Here is an 18092-nt window from a genome sequence, read left to right on the forward strand (position 1 = left end):
TAAAAAGATAGAGAAATGGTCAGATGATTGTCTTTTGTATCGTATACTACACACTATAACCAGTTAAGTATTACAGTTCAATAATTCCATTAACATATAATCAGATGTAATAAAAGCGTGATTCCTGAAATTTTTTGTAACTGGAAGGAACAATTGTATTACGTGTTATAGGCAGTTGAGTAGTGTGTCGTTCGGATATGCCGCGTTCGTGTTGATATGTAAATGTTCAAGTTGTACTTTTATCAAACTTAGCAGTATCACTCATGACAAAACAAATAGCACAAATCCATGTATATGGTAAAACATTTATTATAACTGAAACCTTATTTAGAACCTAAACAATACAGTCTCATAAACACACATGAAAACACTCATATTCCTTCTAACGCATTTTCTGATTCCAATATGTTAACCTGAAGAAAACATTTGATACACAATTCTTTCTGTCAGTTACAGAAGCTACTTTATTTTATATAACTTACCCTTTCGGTAGACAATCGATCTGGACGCTTAAGTCTTTGTCGGACATTCTTTTACCGGCGACTCCTTCTTTCCAGTCCAGATCCCCTTGCTTTGTCAAAATCTTGATTTCCGGTTTCTGATCTGTAAACACAATTTGATATGATGTAGTCTCAAGAATAAATAAATTAATGAAAACTATTGCTTGTACATGCATTCCTGAAGTATTCGTGTATTCACTATTATCGAGAAAAATGTAAGAACATGTATCAAATCTCCAGAGCATTTTCTTACATTTACGCGATAATAGTGAAAACACTGATACTTCAGGAATGCATGTACAGGTAAGTTTTTTACAATCAAAATATACAATTTCGCACCACTCAAATTTTATGACTTCAAAAGTTGAAAAGGGTGTGTCTACCTTTGACCAATGGAATAATATATCAGAATTCTGGTAAGCCGCATTATGACTTCACAAAACGATAGCACTGGGTTTGACCAGACTCTCTGTTCGGCGTAGCTTGCGCAGACAAGTGTCTGGTTGAACGAGACTAGATTTGATGTTGAGTCTTTGGTAAGTACTTTTGATAATTCAAAATACAAAAGTTCGAAACACCGTTTGGAATTAACAATGTATCAATAATAATAACAAGTCACGTATACAATTGTTCAATAGGAGTTTACGCTCATCACCTGCTGGCGGTTGAATGAATACTTTCTTCCCAATATACTGCACTGTGATTGGTCCCGATACGTCACCCCTGGCCAATACGTGTAATATAGGAAACTTATCTCCCGGTTCCAACTAGCAAGATAAAAAAGCATTCTATAATAGAGAGTTAAATTGTTTATGCAGATTTTTTTTTTTTAATATATGTCTAGGACAACTTTTTTCAATTTTTCTTGACAATGAATTATTACATTTAGGTGATGCAGAATAACAAGGTTCAATGAAAACTTTTAGTTCACTATTTATGGAGATATTGTAAAAGATGCGAATTCACAGATACAAATGTTTTGTTCTATTTTTATTTCAGCCGTAGTTATGAAGACCGTATTTAACAGAAACAAGCTTATACCCAGCAACTGTACGTGTTTGCTGTAGACTACTCGTACTTCCTAACAAAAGTGCGTTATCTGAGTTTTCATAAGAAATTGGTGTTTGCAGATAAGTTCACTTGAATAAAAAAATGACGAATGCATGTGTAGTATATATACTACAGCATTCAAAACACTATAATATATGACATAAGCTAATGAGTTAGTTCCGACAAATGTCGATATGTTTTGGAAGTTACACGAGGTAGTTTTACATTTTGAAGTACGTTGCTTACAAATGCTGGACATAGGGGGAACATCTTACCGATATTCTAATACTTATCTTGTATTAATTATGTATCAAAGGCCCATTTTGACGTTCTTGATGGCAAACTCTAGTGTCGTTAGTAAATTCCCACGATAGAATAGGATTTGTTTTGTTTCTCTTACGGCAACAACTAATGTTAAATAATTGATGTCAGTTCTTACAAAAATATTTTAAAATGGGGAAAATATTACTTTTAGTGAAGATTAATATAAACCTTTCTCACTTCATATACAAAATTCCCCGCGAAACAATTCATATTACCTTTATAATGTCTCTGTATACATTTATTCCGTTTTGAGGGTGCAAGTGAACTAATCTACAGCAAGAACAGTATATAACACCGTGGATTATTTAACGGATGGACATGCTATTCTGATCAGGGAGATATTCGGGAATCCTGGCACCAACACGATTATAATTTCCATCAAAACATCACTCATCAAAATGGGTTTTACTAAATGTATCGCAATTGAAGTCAACGTTGTTTTCGTATGTGGAAGAGCAATAACTATGCGTCAAAAGAAACGGATTACAGCGAAATGAAGTTACAAAACCTGTCCTAAAAACAGTACTTTAAGTATAAACATTTATATTTTACAGGAATTGTAAAACAAGTTATTTTAACTTATATTAATTACTCTTGTTGATCCGCATGCTTGCAAGCGGGGGATCTTAATATGGAGGAAACAAGAGCTAAATCTTTACTTCTTGTATTATTAGTTTTTTCATTCTAATACGGAAGAGCCAGTAGAGGTATATCGACGGCACAACTTGTATGTCAGTATGCATTTTCAGTTACTCTTTATGATTTAAAAAACCGATCATTTCAGTGCTGATGCAAAACTTTTAACGAAAAGAGTAGCAACTATTCACTTAGGTTTGCATACGTTTATGTTCTTTTCAATATTACAGATACGATACAATACGTATTAAACAATGCGTATCTGAATCGAGTAATTTCGGTGCATATATAACAACTTTTGTACATACGCTTACAGCGTAGCCGAATCGAAATCGATTTTGTGGACAACTCGTACACATTTTACACGCTTCACTGGCCATTTGTCTGAAGAAGGTGTCAGTGTACATACCGTACTAGTCATGCAAACGTCACATAGAAACTCTTATTAGTTGTCTAAAAAGAATCATTCATAATCCATACTTACCAACCTAAAGAAAATGTTTAGAAATATACAATACGCTTTCACAATTTCTTCTCAAGTGATTAATTCCCATAGATTTCATGATGACGTTTAATCTTAAGGTGTAAAAAGGTCCACACAAATTTTAATTATTGCAATGATTGAAAGGTCAGATAAGAAATAAGTTCTTTAACAAAATGTTCATTTAAGTAATTTGATTGCTTTAATAACAAAACAAAATTACAATTTTTATGAAAACTGTAAATAAAGCCTAGCAAAATCGTTTTCAAAATATATATGACTATATGAGTTTTATCAATGTTCATTAATGCAATCATATGCAATTAACGTTACATTACCAATATCTGGATGACGGTGTTCACTGAGACAGACTCCTCCGGAAACATGAGTACTATTTTCTTGAGCAACCCCGGGAGATAAAATACATCTTCGGTTTTAGAAAGAACATGTTCAAAAGCATTGTTTTGTTGGATGGCAGGTGCAATACCAGGCCAAAGGACGGATGCTACAGCCAGAATGTACCGTGGACAATAAGGAATGGAAGCGGATAGATACACCTGGAACAAAGCATTACCATCTAAATGTGTTAACATACATAAATGTTTTAGAAGTATTAGGGACTCAAATGTAAGGACGTTTGCATTATTTTTCATTGAAAAGAAGAAAGTAGAAGCTGAGATGGAAAGCTCACAAGTCAATTGATTCTGTATTATCATGTATTTATGTACCATACACGGAAACAATAAAATTTGACGGAACCCGTTGGAGCAGTTTAACTAGAACTATAAAATTAAGTTAAAGATGATAACTGAGTGTTGCAGATTATTTATAGTTTTGTTATTTTTTTCTTGGTTTTGTTGTTGTTTTGTCTATAATTGAGTAAAATATCTCTGGTAAAGCAACTTGTAACTAAGGAAACTATATTGTATCAGTTTTATAAACGGTTGTATGGTGATTATAGATACTGTCTTCATTTTATTGTAGTTACCTCCCCTTTCCATGCCATGGCCTGTTGGGCGGTATGTTGTCGCCAATCACCAGAGTTACCACTAGTACTATGTGTGATGAGGAATGTCGGTCGGCGAAACAGGTGGCTGGATGGCACTTTGATAGTTACATAGCACTTGAAAAATATAAACATAAATATTGTCCTGTAGAAACATTTTTATCGATTGGTCTGTCTTATGCATCATAAAAGATATAAAAATAAATGAAAATATACAAGAGGCCCAGAGGGCCTGTATCGCTCACCTGGATATCTTAGCAATCATGACAAAATATTCTCCAAATGAGATCCAAGGGGATATGCCAGACCCCAATGCCAATTTAATCCTTGTAGCATATCTGTATTAGATTTTTCATGCCTAGCAATTTTATATATGGTTATGGGGTGGGGACTCAACTGTTTCCAAGCTGTGACTCAGAAACTGGGTCTCTAGGGTTGTTGCCAGACCGCAGGATCAATTATAATATCATAACTGCATTCGTCTCTTTTTGCCCAGTATTTGGATTTAAAGTTTTTGGGTGGGGATCTCAACTGTTTCAAAGTTATGACCTAGAGGTTAAGTCTGCAAGGGTGGGGCAGACCCTAGACTCAATTCTAATACATGACTACATTCGTCTATTTATGCCCAACAATTGTATATATAGTTTTGGGGTGGGGATCTTAACCATTTCAAAGTTATGACCCAGGGGTTAAGTCTCCAAGGGTGAGACAGACCCCAAGGCCATGCTGGAAACATATGCGAATTCATCTCTTTATACTCAGCAATTGTATATATGGTTATAGGTTGGGGATCTTAACTGTTTCCAAGCTGTGACTAAGAAACTAGGTTCCTAGGGGTTCGGTCAGCTCAAGGGTCTATTCTAAGATCATGACTTCATTCGTCTCTTTATGCCCAGCGTTTGTATATATAGTTCGGATCTCAACCGTTTCAAAGTTATGACCCAGGAACTATGACTACAAAGGTGGGTCCAGACCCTAGAACCATCCTGGAAGCAAATGTGCATTCTTCTCTTTATGCTCAGCAATTGTATATATGGTTACACGGTGGGGACCTCAACCATTTCCAAGAAATACATTTTCTTTTGCCCCACCCCTTAGCCCGGGGGGTCAGCACGACCATTTGTAAAATTTTTAAAACCTACCTACCATGAATGCTTCCGACCAAATATGATCGATATCAATGGCATGGTTCTACAGAAGAAGTCATTATAGCAATATAGCCGATTTGACCCCTTTTGGCCACACCCTCAGCCCCCTGGGGGGTCAGCCCGCCATTTGTACAATTTTGAATCACCACCAACTAGGGATGCTTCCAGTCAAATATGGCTGATATCCACCTTTTAGTTCCAGAGAAGAAGTCGCTTAAAGCAATATAGCCAAATTACTCCCTATTGGCCCCGCCCCTCAGTCTCCTGGGGGGTCAGCCCCACCATTTGCATATTTTTGAATCATCACCACCTAGAGATGCTTCCAATCAAATTTTAATTAAATTCCAATCAATGGTTACGAAGAAGAAGTCGTTTAAAGAAATTGTTGACGAACTGACGGACGACCGACGCTACGGTATGGCATACCTTGGTCCGAAGGACCAAGGTGAGCTAATAACGTTTTCAGAGAACTAAAGGATACCGTCATATCAATTTCATCCAATTCTTCGTTCACAACAATGACCTACGTTGCTTTCAGATTAGATATAAAACCAATATATCATCGCATACACAAACATTTAAGTACGTGTAAAAGCTAAAAATTGAAAAATCAAAAACAAGGTCATTTCAGCATTTAATGAAACACCATATATAATCACTTAACCAGTTATTTTCAGCCTATATTTATAACGATTAAGCCCTGATGGAAGCTGATTCAATGAACAAGTAAGCGAAGCTCCAAGAGAAACCTCATGTTGTTATCAGACAATCGATCAATATACGTGTTCACGTGACGGACTCCTCTCACAACATTAATTCTATTTTCTTGCATTTTTCTTGAAAATTCATTTTCCTTTCTAAGTCATAACGGTTAATATGAAGTTATTTTGCTAAACGCTAGGTTAAGGACCCAAAGAAAAAGGTCACGGAAAATCAAACAATAACAAGTATTTATTGAAAGTTTAACAATAGTTGTTGGGAAATAAAGCAGAGGTAGCGAATTATCTATTTAAAGCTAGTCAACTTCGTGCAAATTATGACTTTAAACAGGAAAAGCAAAACTTGACGTTTTCGCTATGTTTGTTTGATACACGTTAATCGTTTAAATAGTCGAACAAATTTTTATTGTATACTGGGGAAATTTTCGCTGCAGTTAAATTTTCGCCTTTTTCGTCCACCTTGATGAAGGCGGTTAATCATCACAGCGATCATAAGTACATTGTAAACAACATGTTAGATATAGAGATTATTTTGAAGGGTTACCGGCAAAGAATGAAAGTTTGACTTTGCAAAAAAATTCTGGTATACAGTATTGACTCTTTTCTCAAGTTTTGTGTTAGTAAACTTTTGATGTTTCCTCAAATTTTACTATATCAGCTGAAGATATGATGACTGTGTGCTTACCGGAGACAATGCACGTGCATGTTGTCTGTTAGGAAAGTTGATGCTGAAGAACATACTGAGTGGGTCAGTATAATTTCCGTATGGAATCAATCCCTGATTATCGGCCTCAGATATCGTGTAGCAGTCCACATCAATTCTACAGCTCACCACTTCAGCTAGGAACTCAACCACTAACATGTCATCTGCCTCAGACCAGTCGTTAGAATATCTGTAAAATAAGATGTTCGGGAAAGGGAAACATGCCCATTTTATAGAGGCACTGACTTAACAAACGGGCATAATCTGTTATAGCTTTGCCTTTTTTCAACCACTTCAATACATGAAGCATAACTGTTCTCGTTCGTAATATATCCATTTTTGTCACAGCGCCTTTAGGCCCACATGCATTCAATGTCGCTACTGTGTATTACTCGCCGGTGATCAATACGACGTTTTAACACTAACATGAGAGAGTGTTTCAAGTGCTTCTTTGATTTGGTAAATTTATAGCATGCCGTCTGCTAGATAACCACAGACATTTTCGGAAATGCGTAAATTGTGCAGTAAGTCTAACGTATCTTTATTTCAAAAGCAGAGGACCATAGGGTTTTTCTTGGTGATTTGATGTGAGAATTATCCACAGCTCATTGACTTTCTGTATAATAAAAAAAATACTACATGCATTAGAGTGTGACAGTGCCTAGAGTCACCCCGAGGTTATCACTGTCACACTCGGCTTCGCCTTGGGTGACAGTGATATCCGATGGGTGACCCTGCAAAATGTCACACTCTAATGCACGTCGTTTTTATATAATATAAATTTATGTATATAATTGATAAATTAATCGAGTTTGCTATGACTCTTATACCTTACAGAAAGTACTGTTTACCGGGAAAGTTTCGCCCAGTCAAACTTTCAGCCTTCACCTATGAAATAAATATCCACTAAGTGTTTAATTCGCTCTTCACATTGATTTGCTATATGCATTATGCTATTTACAAAATATTTTGCTGTAGTAATGTATTTGCCCTCATTACGGCGGGAGAAAAAGGTCGAAAATGTACATGCAGCGAAAACGTCTCGGATTTTTTTTTATATATATATTCATATTTAAGTTTCATCGGCTCTCTGATGAGGTTGTAGAAATACGGATAAACAACATTTCTTGATTGTTACTCAGCTTATACCTATATTGAATTCCATTTGGTGTAGCCCTACGTCGACATCCACGTCTCAGGTTTACCAATATACGACACAGGTTTTCTTTTTCCATCCTTTCATTGTCGTCGTCTCGGAGCAATAGCATTACGGTTGACAGGAATTGGTCGAACTTAATCTCGCTCTTCTATTGAAATTGAAAACAATATGCATATAACGCAAACGTACAACAGCTCCAGGTACACCGGTATCCTGCCCCCCCCCCCCCCATGGCATGCCCTTGATGGACAAGGGCTTTCGTAGGACGAAAATGAAAAACTGTTATCTAAATTGAAATCACTGAATGTATTGGAAAATGCATAATGTTTACTAGAAAAAATAAAGTTATTACGGCAAGGGATTATTGAATACGTGTAAAAAAAAAAGAAAAAAAAAAAAAAAAACAACAACGAAAAAGGCAGTTTTCTATTACCTGGTGTAGGTGGTCAATATCGTGTAGATGATCTGAATTGAAAATAAATAAATAGTGTATTACTATAACTGGTAGAAGTGATTCTTTGTGAGATCAATAAATCAACAAGACGATAACAATTTCTTGTCGCAAAACACTTTATAGACTTCCAAAGCTGTGAATATCAATAATAAATTTTCAGCTGAGAACAGACAAATCAAGATACTAAAAATTATAATTACATATTAACGAGATCATAAAAGAAACTTAAATCATGAAGCTAAATATGCTCGAAAGCTCAACAAACCTTTCTTTCTGCTATTGCGTCGTCTTGCAACACCACATACGGTGAATAAACCTGTCAGACGATTCCAGAAGTGTCGACTGAGATTCCAGTCGAACGGTGTCTTCCCGTCTCTAATCAACTGCTTGATGTGTGTGATGTGAGCATTCAGTGAACTTGTTAAAAGATTAACAAATGCAAGCGTAGCGACTAAGGCGTATATTGCAAACATGACAAATATATCTAGTGCTGGCACATCTATGTCATTGCGGAATTTGATCATTCCGATTGTCGTACGAAACAGAGTCAGTATTGCGGATATAATGCTTCTGAAACCCTTTTCCGTGGGACCATATATCAGAGTAATCAAAGATGCGAAACCAACAATAAGAACTGATAGGGCTATTGTAAAATGAAAAAGCTCTCTTCGAAACGCTGTGATTGTCTTGTACGCCAAGAAGATCTGGTAATTAAATTGCAGATGTTTTAGCAGGTCCAGGATAGCAAGGAACGTAACCATACCCAAGGATAAAGAGAAATATCCATCCCATTGAAAGACATACCCAAAGGATGTGTAGAAACCTGTCAAAGATAATTGAAAGGACTTATACTTCGTATCCTAGTGAGATGTTACTTCAAAAGATATATCTTTATAGCTATAATTAATCCAAAACGCTTCACATGAAATGACATTTGAAGAAAAGATTGATCTGTTTTGGTCTGTTGCAGCTAAAAGTTGTCAATGTATAACAATATAAATCTTCTACTGTTTTCTACATTTATTTCAAAACACTTCGAACATGGATATTCAATAACATTGAACTGTCTTTAATGCAAGAAATGTCCAAGTGTTGCGTCATTATATATCTGTTTTACGTTTTATTTATAGGATAGTTATAAGAAGCTATATATATACCCACATACATATAAACATACCAGACGTACAATTCTTGTTACAGTTATCCTCAAAGATGACACTTATAGTATCACTTACCCATTTCCTGTCGGAGAGTGTTAAGAACGGCTATTGTGCTGGTGAATCTGAGGACAAGGCAAACGACAGCAGCCACGGAGACTCCTAGATGAACAATTTCGATGGCTTGACTCACTGTTAAAAGGGAGTGACCTTGTGTTTTTATAATCTTTGCAACCACCAACACGAACCGCACCAAGATGATAAATGAAAACAATATCTGAAGGAACAGAATAATGTAGTCAAACGTGTGTGTGTACGGATAGAGATTGGATGAAACAACGGTTGTGTCTGTGAATATTCCACCTGTGCTTGGGAATTCGAATACGACTTGAATATGAGTAAAAATCATGTTGTTTCTGTTAACGAGGCATGCTTCAATGAAAAAGGCACGTGTTCGTTCATCAAGCCAAACATTCCTTCGCAATCTATTTACAATATCGTTGGCCTTAGTGGGCAAAACATCCAAATCAACGAAATAGCCACCGACACCATATGTTCCGAAATGTCCAGTGTAAGTGGGCGTTTCTTTGAGGTTGTGATGGTATCGATACGAAGCTTTGTAGTCATTCAATGAAGCAGACATATTCGCTGTGATCCAACCTGCAGCAACATATTTGTAATTATGAATAAAGTACAATTAGCAATGTCATCGAGATATTTATAACATTTGATCTCACTATTTATAATATGAATATGTACAGTCCTTCATTAGAACTCAACTTTGTCTTTAAGACATCGTCAACAACAAATCCTACAACAAAATAATCCTTAGATTTGCATTCCCACAATATAAAACTTTAAAGTTCTTCTCGTATATCGGGAACGTATCAAGTTTTAAAATCAATAAGATAAACAATGACAATAATTGAATATACAAAATTAATGTAAGTATGACAAATTGGAAATACTCAATTGCGTAATATTATATAATAGATAAAGGAGTGATAGCACAATCACTTGTACAAAACGACAGATATTAATCCAAGAACGGCACATTCGAATAGCATACTTTTCAATGGCGATGGATAGTGATGAACAACCATTAACCAACCAACTAACTTGGAACTTCATTTTGATCAAGGAATAGGAGTCTAAGATTAATTATTATAAAATCCTACAATTTGTGTAAATTTGATAGAACTAAACAGTTATGATGCTGCCATCGATGTTGCCGTGCGGTTGTAAGGATACAAACGCGACGTCATTGCCACAATGTAAATTCACTAGACCAATTGGCTTTTAAAGAGGCATGCAATAACAGTGTCATGTGAAGACATAGTATACATTTTTGAAACATATGTTGCTGTTAGTTTTGCATTATTCAGGTAACACAATGCTGAAAAGTGCATTTATACTTGTCCTTTTTTTGTAGAACCAACGCGAAAAAAATATCTTCGCGAAACAGCAGACAAAATAAGGTACATAAAGTAATTTATTTTGTTATTTCCACACCTTCGGTGTAGTCATTAGTGTCTTCGGTATCCGTATCGTAGTCAGGAATACAAACTATCCCGTGTTTCTTCATCAATGATGGAGTGGTACAAGTGCCTTCAATTTGAAAAAAAGTAATATGTGTCGTTAAAAAGATCTTCGTTTAAAAATGTTAGAATTTTGACTATGACAGCATTGAATCTGGAGAGATGTCCAGTATCATCAAGTGAGTCAAACAAAGCGTCCAGTTTCATTAAGAGAGTCAAACGAAGTGTCGAGTATAAATTAGTGAGTCTAACGAAGAGTCGATTATCATTGAGGGAATCAAACAAAGTGTTGAGTATCAATAAGTGAGTCAAATGAAGTGTCGAGTATTATCTAGTGAGTCAAACGAAGCGTTGGGTATCATAAAGTTAGTCAATCGAAGCGTCGAGGGTCAATGACCAAGTCAAAACAAAAGACGAGTTCCAATGAGCAAGTCGATCAAAGCGTCAAGTAACAGAACAGAGGACACGTGTCAATGAGCAAATCAAGTCAAGCGTTGAGTCAGAACAGTGGCCATGTGCCAATAAAAAACTGAATACTGTAATCTGTGTTATTGACAAAGTCCAAAATAGTGGGACTATTATGATTGTGTCAAAAATATCGGATGTCATTTAAGAGTCAAAATAATGAATGAGACAGAATAAGAGTCGAGTGACAGTATATACAAAAAGGGGTCGAATGCAAGGTAGCTTCAAAAGAGGTCGAGTGTCATTAAATCTGAATAAATATCAAGTGCCTTTGAGTCAGAGTACAGGTCGAGATGCGTTGGTCCTATCAAAGGTTGAATGTTAATGGGCAAGTCAATACATACGTTTGAGTTTCTGACGTTCGTGTTTATCTTCGTTACCTGTACTTCATATTTATCTTCGTTACCTGTCATTCGTGTTTATTTATATTACTTGGCACCCGTGTGGTCTATATTACCTGTCAACAGATTATAACTTCGTTACCTGACACCAGTGTTATCTTCGTTATCTGACCACTGTGTTTATCTACGTTGGCTGGCGTTCGTGTTAATCTACGTTACCTGCCATCCGTGTTTATCTATGTTACCTGACATCCGTGTGGTCTACGTTACTTGTCATTAGTACGTATCTACTTTACCCAGACATCCGTATTTGTTAACATTTCATGACGCGCGATTTTATTTACTTTACCTTTCACTCGTGTTTATCTCACCCATGTATGTTTACGTTACCTGTAACCCGTGTTTATATACATTATATTTCACCACAATTATTTTTTCTGTTTGTTACTTAACATGCGTACTTATCTACGTCACGTGATCCGTGTTTAAGATAAAAATGAATTTTCTCCATATTAACTTATATTTTGTTGTTGTCATCCCTACCCGTTACTCGAATTTGGCGAAGGCGTATGGGCCCCATTTTATAGCAGTCTCCAATAAATCTCAGCTCATTCAATGATTTTATTTCACCACTGGAAAACTCCGAAGGGTACAAACGTTGCAATACTACTTTGTTCAGGTATTGCCAGACATCTTCCATTTTTTCCACCTGCATCAGAAATCATAGATAATTGCTTAGCTATTGTCACAATGTTTAAGAAAGTACAATATGTATATATGTGGGATTTTTTGGAGAACACTAATTATTGTTGTGATTAAAAGTGCTTGCTTTAAACTTTATCATATTTCTTCATAGATTAATTGTATCTTTTTAACCTGTATATTGTAATTCGTATTTCAAGTTTTAACTCATTGGATAATAAATAATCAAATTAATTTTGAGATCAAAACATAAAATATTACAAAAAAAAATAATAGATACAGTTAGTGTACCTCTTGTGTAGGTTTCAAAACGTTTTTCAAGTGCTTGTTTTGCCCATACACTTCGGAAACTTTCTGCTGTGTACCAATGAGCAAAACCATGCAAGCATATAAAACCCCAAACACGAATCTCCTCAGTAATTTGTTTAGTTTCCGATCCATGTGTAGCGTGTAACGACGCTTTTTCTGGGCTCTGGTTTCTGGTTCATCACACGGACAGTCTGCTACTCGTCTGTTACAGTGTCCTTTACAACATATTTGTTTCAGAACGCTATGAATCACAAAACATTTCTATATTCAATTGATTAGTGATATGCATAAACATTTGCTCAAGTCAAAACGTTCCGGACGTTCAGACGTGTTGACAAGGTACAAATCTACTATTTACGATAATAGAACAGTGTCTTTGATATCGTCGCTTAAATGATATAGAAATATTTTTCCGAGAAATGAAAATGTTGAATCGTTTTTATTTATACATCGCCATAAAAAAGTTTTTACTTACCTTGACCGGCGAACTCTTGTTGTTTGTCTACTACAGAGGTCGGCGGAAGGTAAAAATCACTTCGATTGTTCTTCTCTGAACAGAGACAAACTAGAAGGATTGCGAGTATGATTGCCTAAAATAGTACGACAAAATATATAGCCAGAACAGTTAGCCATATGTCTGGTTTTCATTGTGTTAAACACGTATCAACTCTGATGGTGAAATGTAATCGAAATTACCTCCATTTATAATTTATGGATTAACGTATATAAGAAGATTAAAATAAAACTAACTCCGCATTTTAATCAGTGGTATCGAAAACCACAATAAAGAAGTTTCGAAAGTATATGATCAAAACTAAAGTCATACAAATGGAAAAAATAATGAGATGGGACTAGGTGTGATTTTTATGATATTATCATTAAGCTCGAAAAGTGTTTTAACTAGAAACCAGATAGATGTTGCTATTTGGACACATGGTCAATCAGCAACACTGAAATTTACTTAAAGAAATATACTTTGATAAATATCTGAATTTGACGGTATTTTGCTTCAAATTTTTAAATATAGTGATTTGCTTATACAAACAGACCCGTTCGAGTTTTATATCACAACATATTGATTGGTTTGTCGATTTGTGGAGGAATTGGCAAATCCTGCTTGTAACGTAGCAGGGGAAGTATAGTATCTCCGGCTTGGTTGTACAGACACATTTCCTACATCTCCAAAGGTACGTTTAATGAGTTTATTATCGGAATAGCCGAATAATAAATATACCCTCTTCTACATGAAAAGGGGTTTCACACAATCGCATTTTCATACAAATAACATGGCGGCATTACATGTATGTACATGAACAGCGTTCTATTTCATTTTACGTTTAGTCTTTGACCGCGCTGTTCAAAACTAACCACAACGCGCCAAAAATAAAACTTAGACAATGACAACAGTAAAAATAGACAAGACATCTGACCACGGTAAACATGTTTAAAACACATCACGTGAATCGTACACAACACTCGCTTTTATTCAAACTTACAAAGCGCGGGTTCACAGTTTCACGACACTGAAAGCTAATTTTCGCGTATAAATAACAAGAGGCCCATGGGCCTTAACGGTCACCTGAGTTATGTGAGTGAAAAAGAAATTAGTTTGTAACAAAAGTAACTTGAACTACGTGTAATGCAAAAGCAGTGTAAAATATCTGGGTAGTATATGTACTTTGTACAAATAGTGGTTCTGTCAAGCAGCTGAATTATGGTAAAGCACCTTAAGACACTTCCATCTATGAAGAGTATTTGATTCTACCATATCTGGATCTTGAGAAGAAATTTTTTGAAAGTTTAGTAAATTTTACCCTTTTTGGCCACGCCCGTCAGGCTGCTGGGGGCTCGGGACCATATGATTCACAAATAAACAAAAGTAAAGTTTACCCCCTCGCCAGGGGGAAACATGAGACTCCAGGATCATGAAATTCCCAATTATGGTAAAGCACCTTAAGATACTTCCATCTAAGAAGTGTATTTGATTCTACCATATCTGGGTCTTGAGAAGAAAATATTTGAAATTTCAGTCAATTCAACCCTTTTTGGCCCCACCCATCAGCCCCTCGGGGTCAGTCAGGGCTGATATGTACATAGCATCAAACTGGTATCCAATGCTGATAATGCTAACGAGGTATGAATTTATTTCAATGGAAATTAAACAAATGTTGGTCCAAAATGTGATTTCCAGATAAAAACTATAGTAAAGTTTATCCCCTCCCCAGGGAGAAAGGTAATATCCCAGGTTCATGAAATTCACAGGTTTGGTAACGCAACTTAAGACCCTTCCGTCTATGAAGAGTATTTCATTCTACCATATCTGGGTCTTGAGAAGAAGATTTTAGAAATTTCAGTGAATTCAACCCTTTTTGGCCCCACCCATCAGCCCCTGGGGGTCAGTCAGGGCTGATATGTGCATACAATCAATTTTCTATCTAATGCTAATAATGCTAACGAAGTTTGAATTAATTGCAATGAAAACTAAACAAAAGTTGGTCCAAAATATGATTTCCCTATATAAACTATAGTAAAGTTTATCCCCTCCTCAGGGGTAAAAGTGAGACCCCAGGGTCATGAAATTCACAATTTGGTAAAGACCCGTCCATCTATGAAGAGTATTTCATTCTACCATATCTGGGTCTTGAGAAGAAGATTTTAGAAATTTCAATCAATTCAACCATTTCTGACCCCACCCATCACCCTTTGCAGGTCAGTCAGGACTAATTTGTGCATATCCTGAAACCGCTATCAAAAACTGATAATGCCTACCAAGTTTGAATTAATTCCAATGGAAATTAAACAAATGTTGGGTCAAATGTGATTTCCCTATATAATCTATAATAAAGTGTATCCCCCCCCACCCAGGAGGGAAACGTGAGACCCCAGGGTCATGAAATTCACAATTTTGGTAAAGCATCTTACGATCCTTCCATCTATGATGTGTATTTGATTCTACCATATCTGGGTCTTGAGAAAAAGATTTTAGAAATTTCAGTGAATTCAACCCTTTTTGGCCCCACCCATCAGCCCCTGGGGGTCAGTCAGGGCTGATATGTGCATACAATCAATTTTCTATCTAATGCTAATAATGCTAACCAATTTTGAATTAATTGCAATGGAAATTAAACAAAAGTTGGTCCAAAATTGGATTTCTCTATATAAACTATAATAAAGTTTTCCCCCTCTTCAGGGGAAAACGTGAGACACCAGGGTCATGAAAATCACAATTTTGGTAATGCAACTTAAGACTCTTCCATCTATGAAGAATATTTGATTCTACCATATACGGGTCTTGAGAAGAAGGTTTAAAAATTTCAGTCAATTCAACCCTTTCTGGCCCCACTCATTAGCCCCTGGGGGTCAGTCAGGACTGATATGTGCATACCATCAAACTCCTATCCAATACTGATAATGCTAACCAAGTTTGAATTAATTCCAATGGAAATTAAACAAATGCTGGGTCAAAATGTGATTTCCCTATATAAACTATAATAAAGTGTATCCCCCCCCCAGGAGGGAAACGTGTGACCCAAGGGTCATGAAATTCACAATTTTGGTAAAGCACCTTAAGACCCTTCCATCTATTAAATGTATTTGATTCTACCATATCTGGGTCTTGAGGAGAAGATATTTGAAATTTCAGTGAATTCAACCCTTTTTGGCCCAACACATCAGCCCCTCGGGGTCAGTCAGGGCTGATATGTACAAAGCATCAAACTGCTATTCAATGCTGATAATGCTAACGAGGTATGAATTTATTCCAATGGAAATTAAACAAATGTTGGTCCAAAATGTGATTTCCAGATAAAAACTATAGTAAAGTTTATCCCCTCCCCAGGGAGAAACGTGATACCCCAGGTTCATGAAATTCACAGGTTTGGTAACGCAACTTAAGACCCTTCCATCTATGAAGTGCATTTGATTCTACCATAACTGGGTCTTGAGAAGAAGATTTTAGAAATTTCAGTGAATTCAACCCTTTTTGGCCCCACCCATCAGCCCCTGGGGGTCAGTCAGGGCTGAAATGTGCATACAATCAATTTTCTATCTAATGCTAATAATGCTAACCAATTTTGAATTAATTGCAATGGAAATTAAACAAAAGTTGGTCCAAAATATGATTTCCCTATATAAACTATAATAAAGTTTTCCCCCTCTTCAGGGGAAAACGTGAGACACCAGGGTCATGAAAATCACAATTTTGGTAATGCAACTTAAGACTCTTCCATCTATGAAGAATATTTGATTCTACCAAATACGGGTCTTGAGAAGAAGGTTTAAAAATTTCAGTCAATTCAACCCTTTCTGGCCCCACTCATTAGCCCCTGGGGGTCAGTCAGGACTGATATGTGCATACCATCAAACTCCTATCCAATACTGATAATGCTAACCAAGTTTGAATTAATTCCAATGGAAATTAAACAAATGCTGGGTCAAAATGTGATTTCCCTATATAAACTATAATAAAGTGTATCCCCCCCCCAGGAGGGAAACGTGTGACCCAAGGGTCATGAAATTCACAATTTTGGTAAAGCACCTTAAGACCCTTCCATCTATTAAATGTATTTGATTCTACCATATCTGGGTCTTGAGGAGAAGATATTTGAAATTTCAGTGAATTCAACCCTTTTTGGCCCAACACATCAGCCCCTCGGGGTCAGTCAGGGCTGATATGTACAAAGCATCAAACTGCTATTCAATGCTGATAATGCTAACGAGGTATGAATTTATTCCAATGGAAATTAAACAAATGTTGGTCCAAAATGTGATTTCCAGATAAAAACTATAGTAAAGTTTATCCCCTCCCCAGGGAGAAACGTGATACCCCAGGTTCATGAAATTCACAGGTTTGGTAACGCAACTTAAGACCCTTCCATCTATGAAGTGCATTTGATTCTACCATAACTGGGTCTTGAGAAGAAGATTTTAGAAATTTCAGTGAATTCAACCCTTTTTGGCCCCACCCATCAGCCCCTGGGGGTCAGTCAGGGCTGAAATGTGCATACAATCAATTTTCTATCTAATGCTAATAATGCTAACCAATTTTGAATTAATTGCAATGGAAATTAAACAAAAGTTGGTCCAAAATATGATTTCCCTATATAAACTATAATAAAGTTTTCCCCCTCTTCAGGGGAAAACGTGAGACACCAGGGTCATGAAAATCACAATTTTGGTAATGCAACTTAAGACTCTTCCATCTATGAAGAATATTTGATTCTACCAAATACGGGTCTTGAGAAGAAGGTTTAAAAATTTCAGTCAATTCAACCCTTTCTGGCCCCACTCATTAGCCCCTGGGGGTCAGTCAGGACTGATATGTGCATACCATCAAACTCCTATCCAATACTGATAATGCTAACCAAGTTTGAATTAATTCCAATGGAAATTAAACAAATG

At 36.2% G+C, this 18092-nt stretch overlaps 1 protein-coding gene across 1 annotated transcript in view; it reads right to left on the minus strand.

The window, feature by feature from the left end:
- LOC110455200 overlaps window positions 1-18092 on the minus strand; it is a 42209-nt gene that overhangs the window by 2751 nt on the left and 21366 nt on the right. The window contains exons 14-26 of the mRNA XM_021505182.1: window positions 13168-13282; window positions 12675-12907; window positions 12225-12390; window positions 10850-10945; window positions 9416-9997; window positions 8446-9003; window positions 8160-8191; window positions 7717-7874; window positions 6550-6757; window positions 3980-4114; window positions 3330-3548; window positions 1156-1267; window positions 483-603 (exon numbers count right to left, since the gene is read on the minus strand). Of these exons, the coding sequence (XP_021360857.1) occupies window positions 483-603; window positions 1156-1267; window positions 3330-3548; window positions 3980-4114; window positions 6550-6757; window positions 7717-7874; window positions 8160-8191; window positions 8446-9003; window positions 9416-9997; window positions 10850-10945; window positions 12225-12390; window positions 12675-12907; window positions 13168-13282 (2735 nt within the window). The remainder of the gene's footprint in view (window positions 1-482; window positions 604-1155; window positions 1268-3329; window positions 3549-3979; window positions 4115-6549; window positions 6758-7716; window positions 7875-8159; window positions 8192-8445; window positions 9004-9415; window positions 9998-10849; window positions 10946-12224; window positions 12391-12674; window positions 12908-13167; window positions 13283-18092) is intronic.

Source organism: Mizuhopecten yessoensis, unplaced genomic scaffold, assembly GCF_002113885.1.
Source record: "Mizuhopecten yessoensis strain PY_sf001 unplaced genomic scaffold, ASM211388v2 scaffold8151, whole genome shotgun sequence".
In the NCBI taxonomy this organism is placed as follows: Eukaryota; Metazoa; Mollusca; class Bivalvia; order Pectinida; family Pectinidae; genus Mizuhopecten; species Mizuhopecten yessoensis.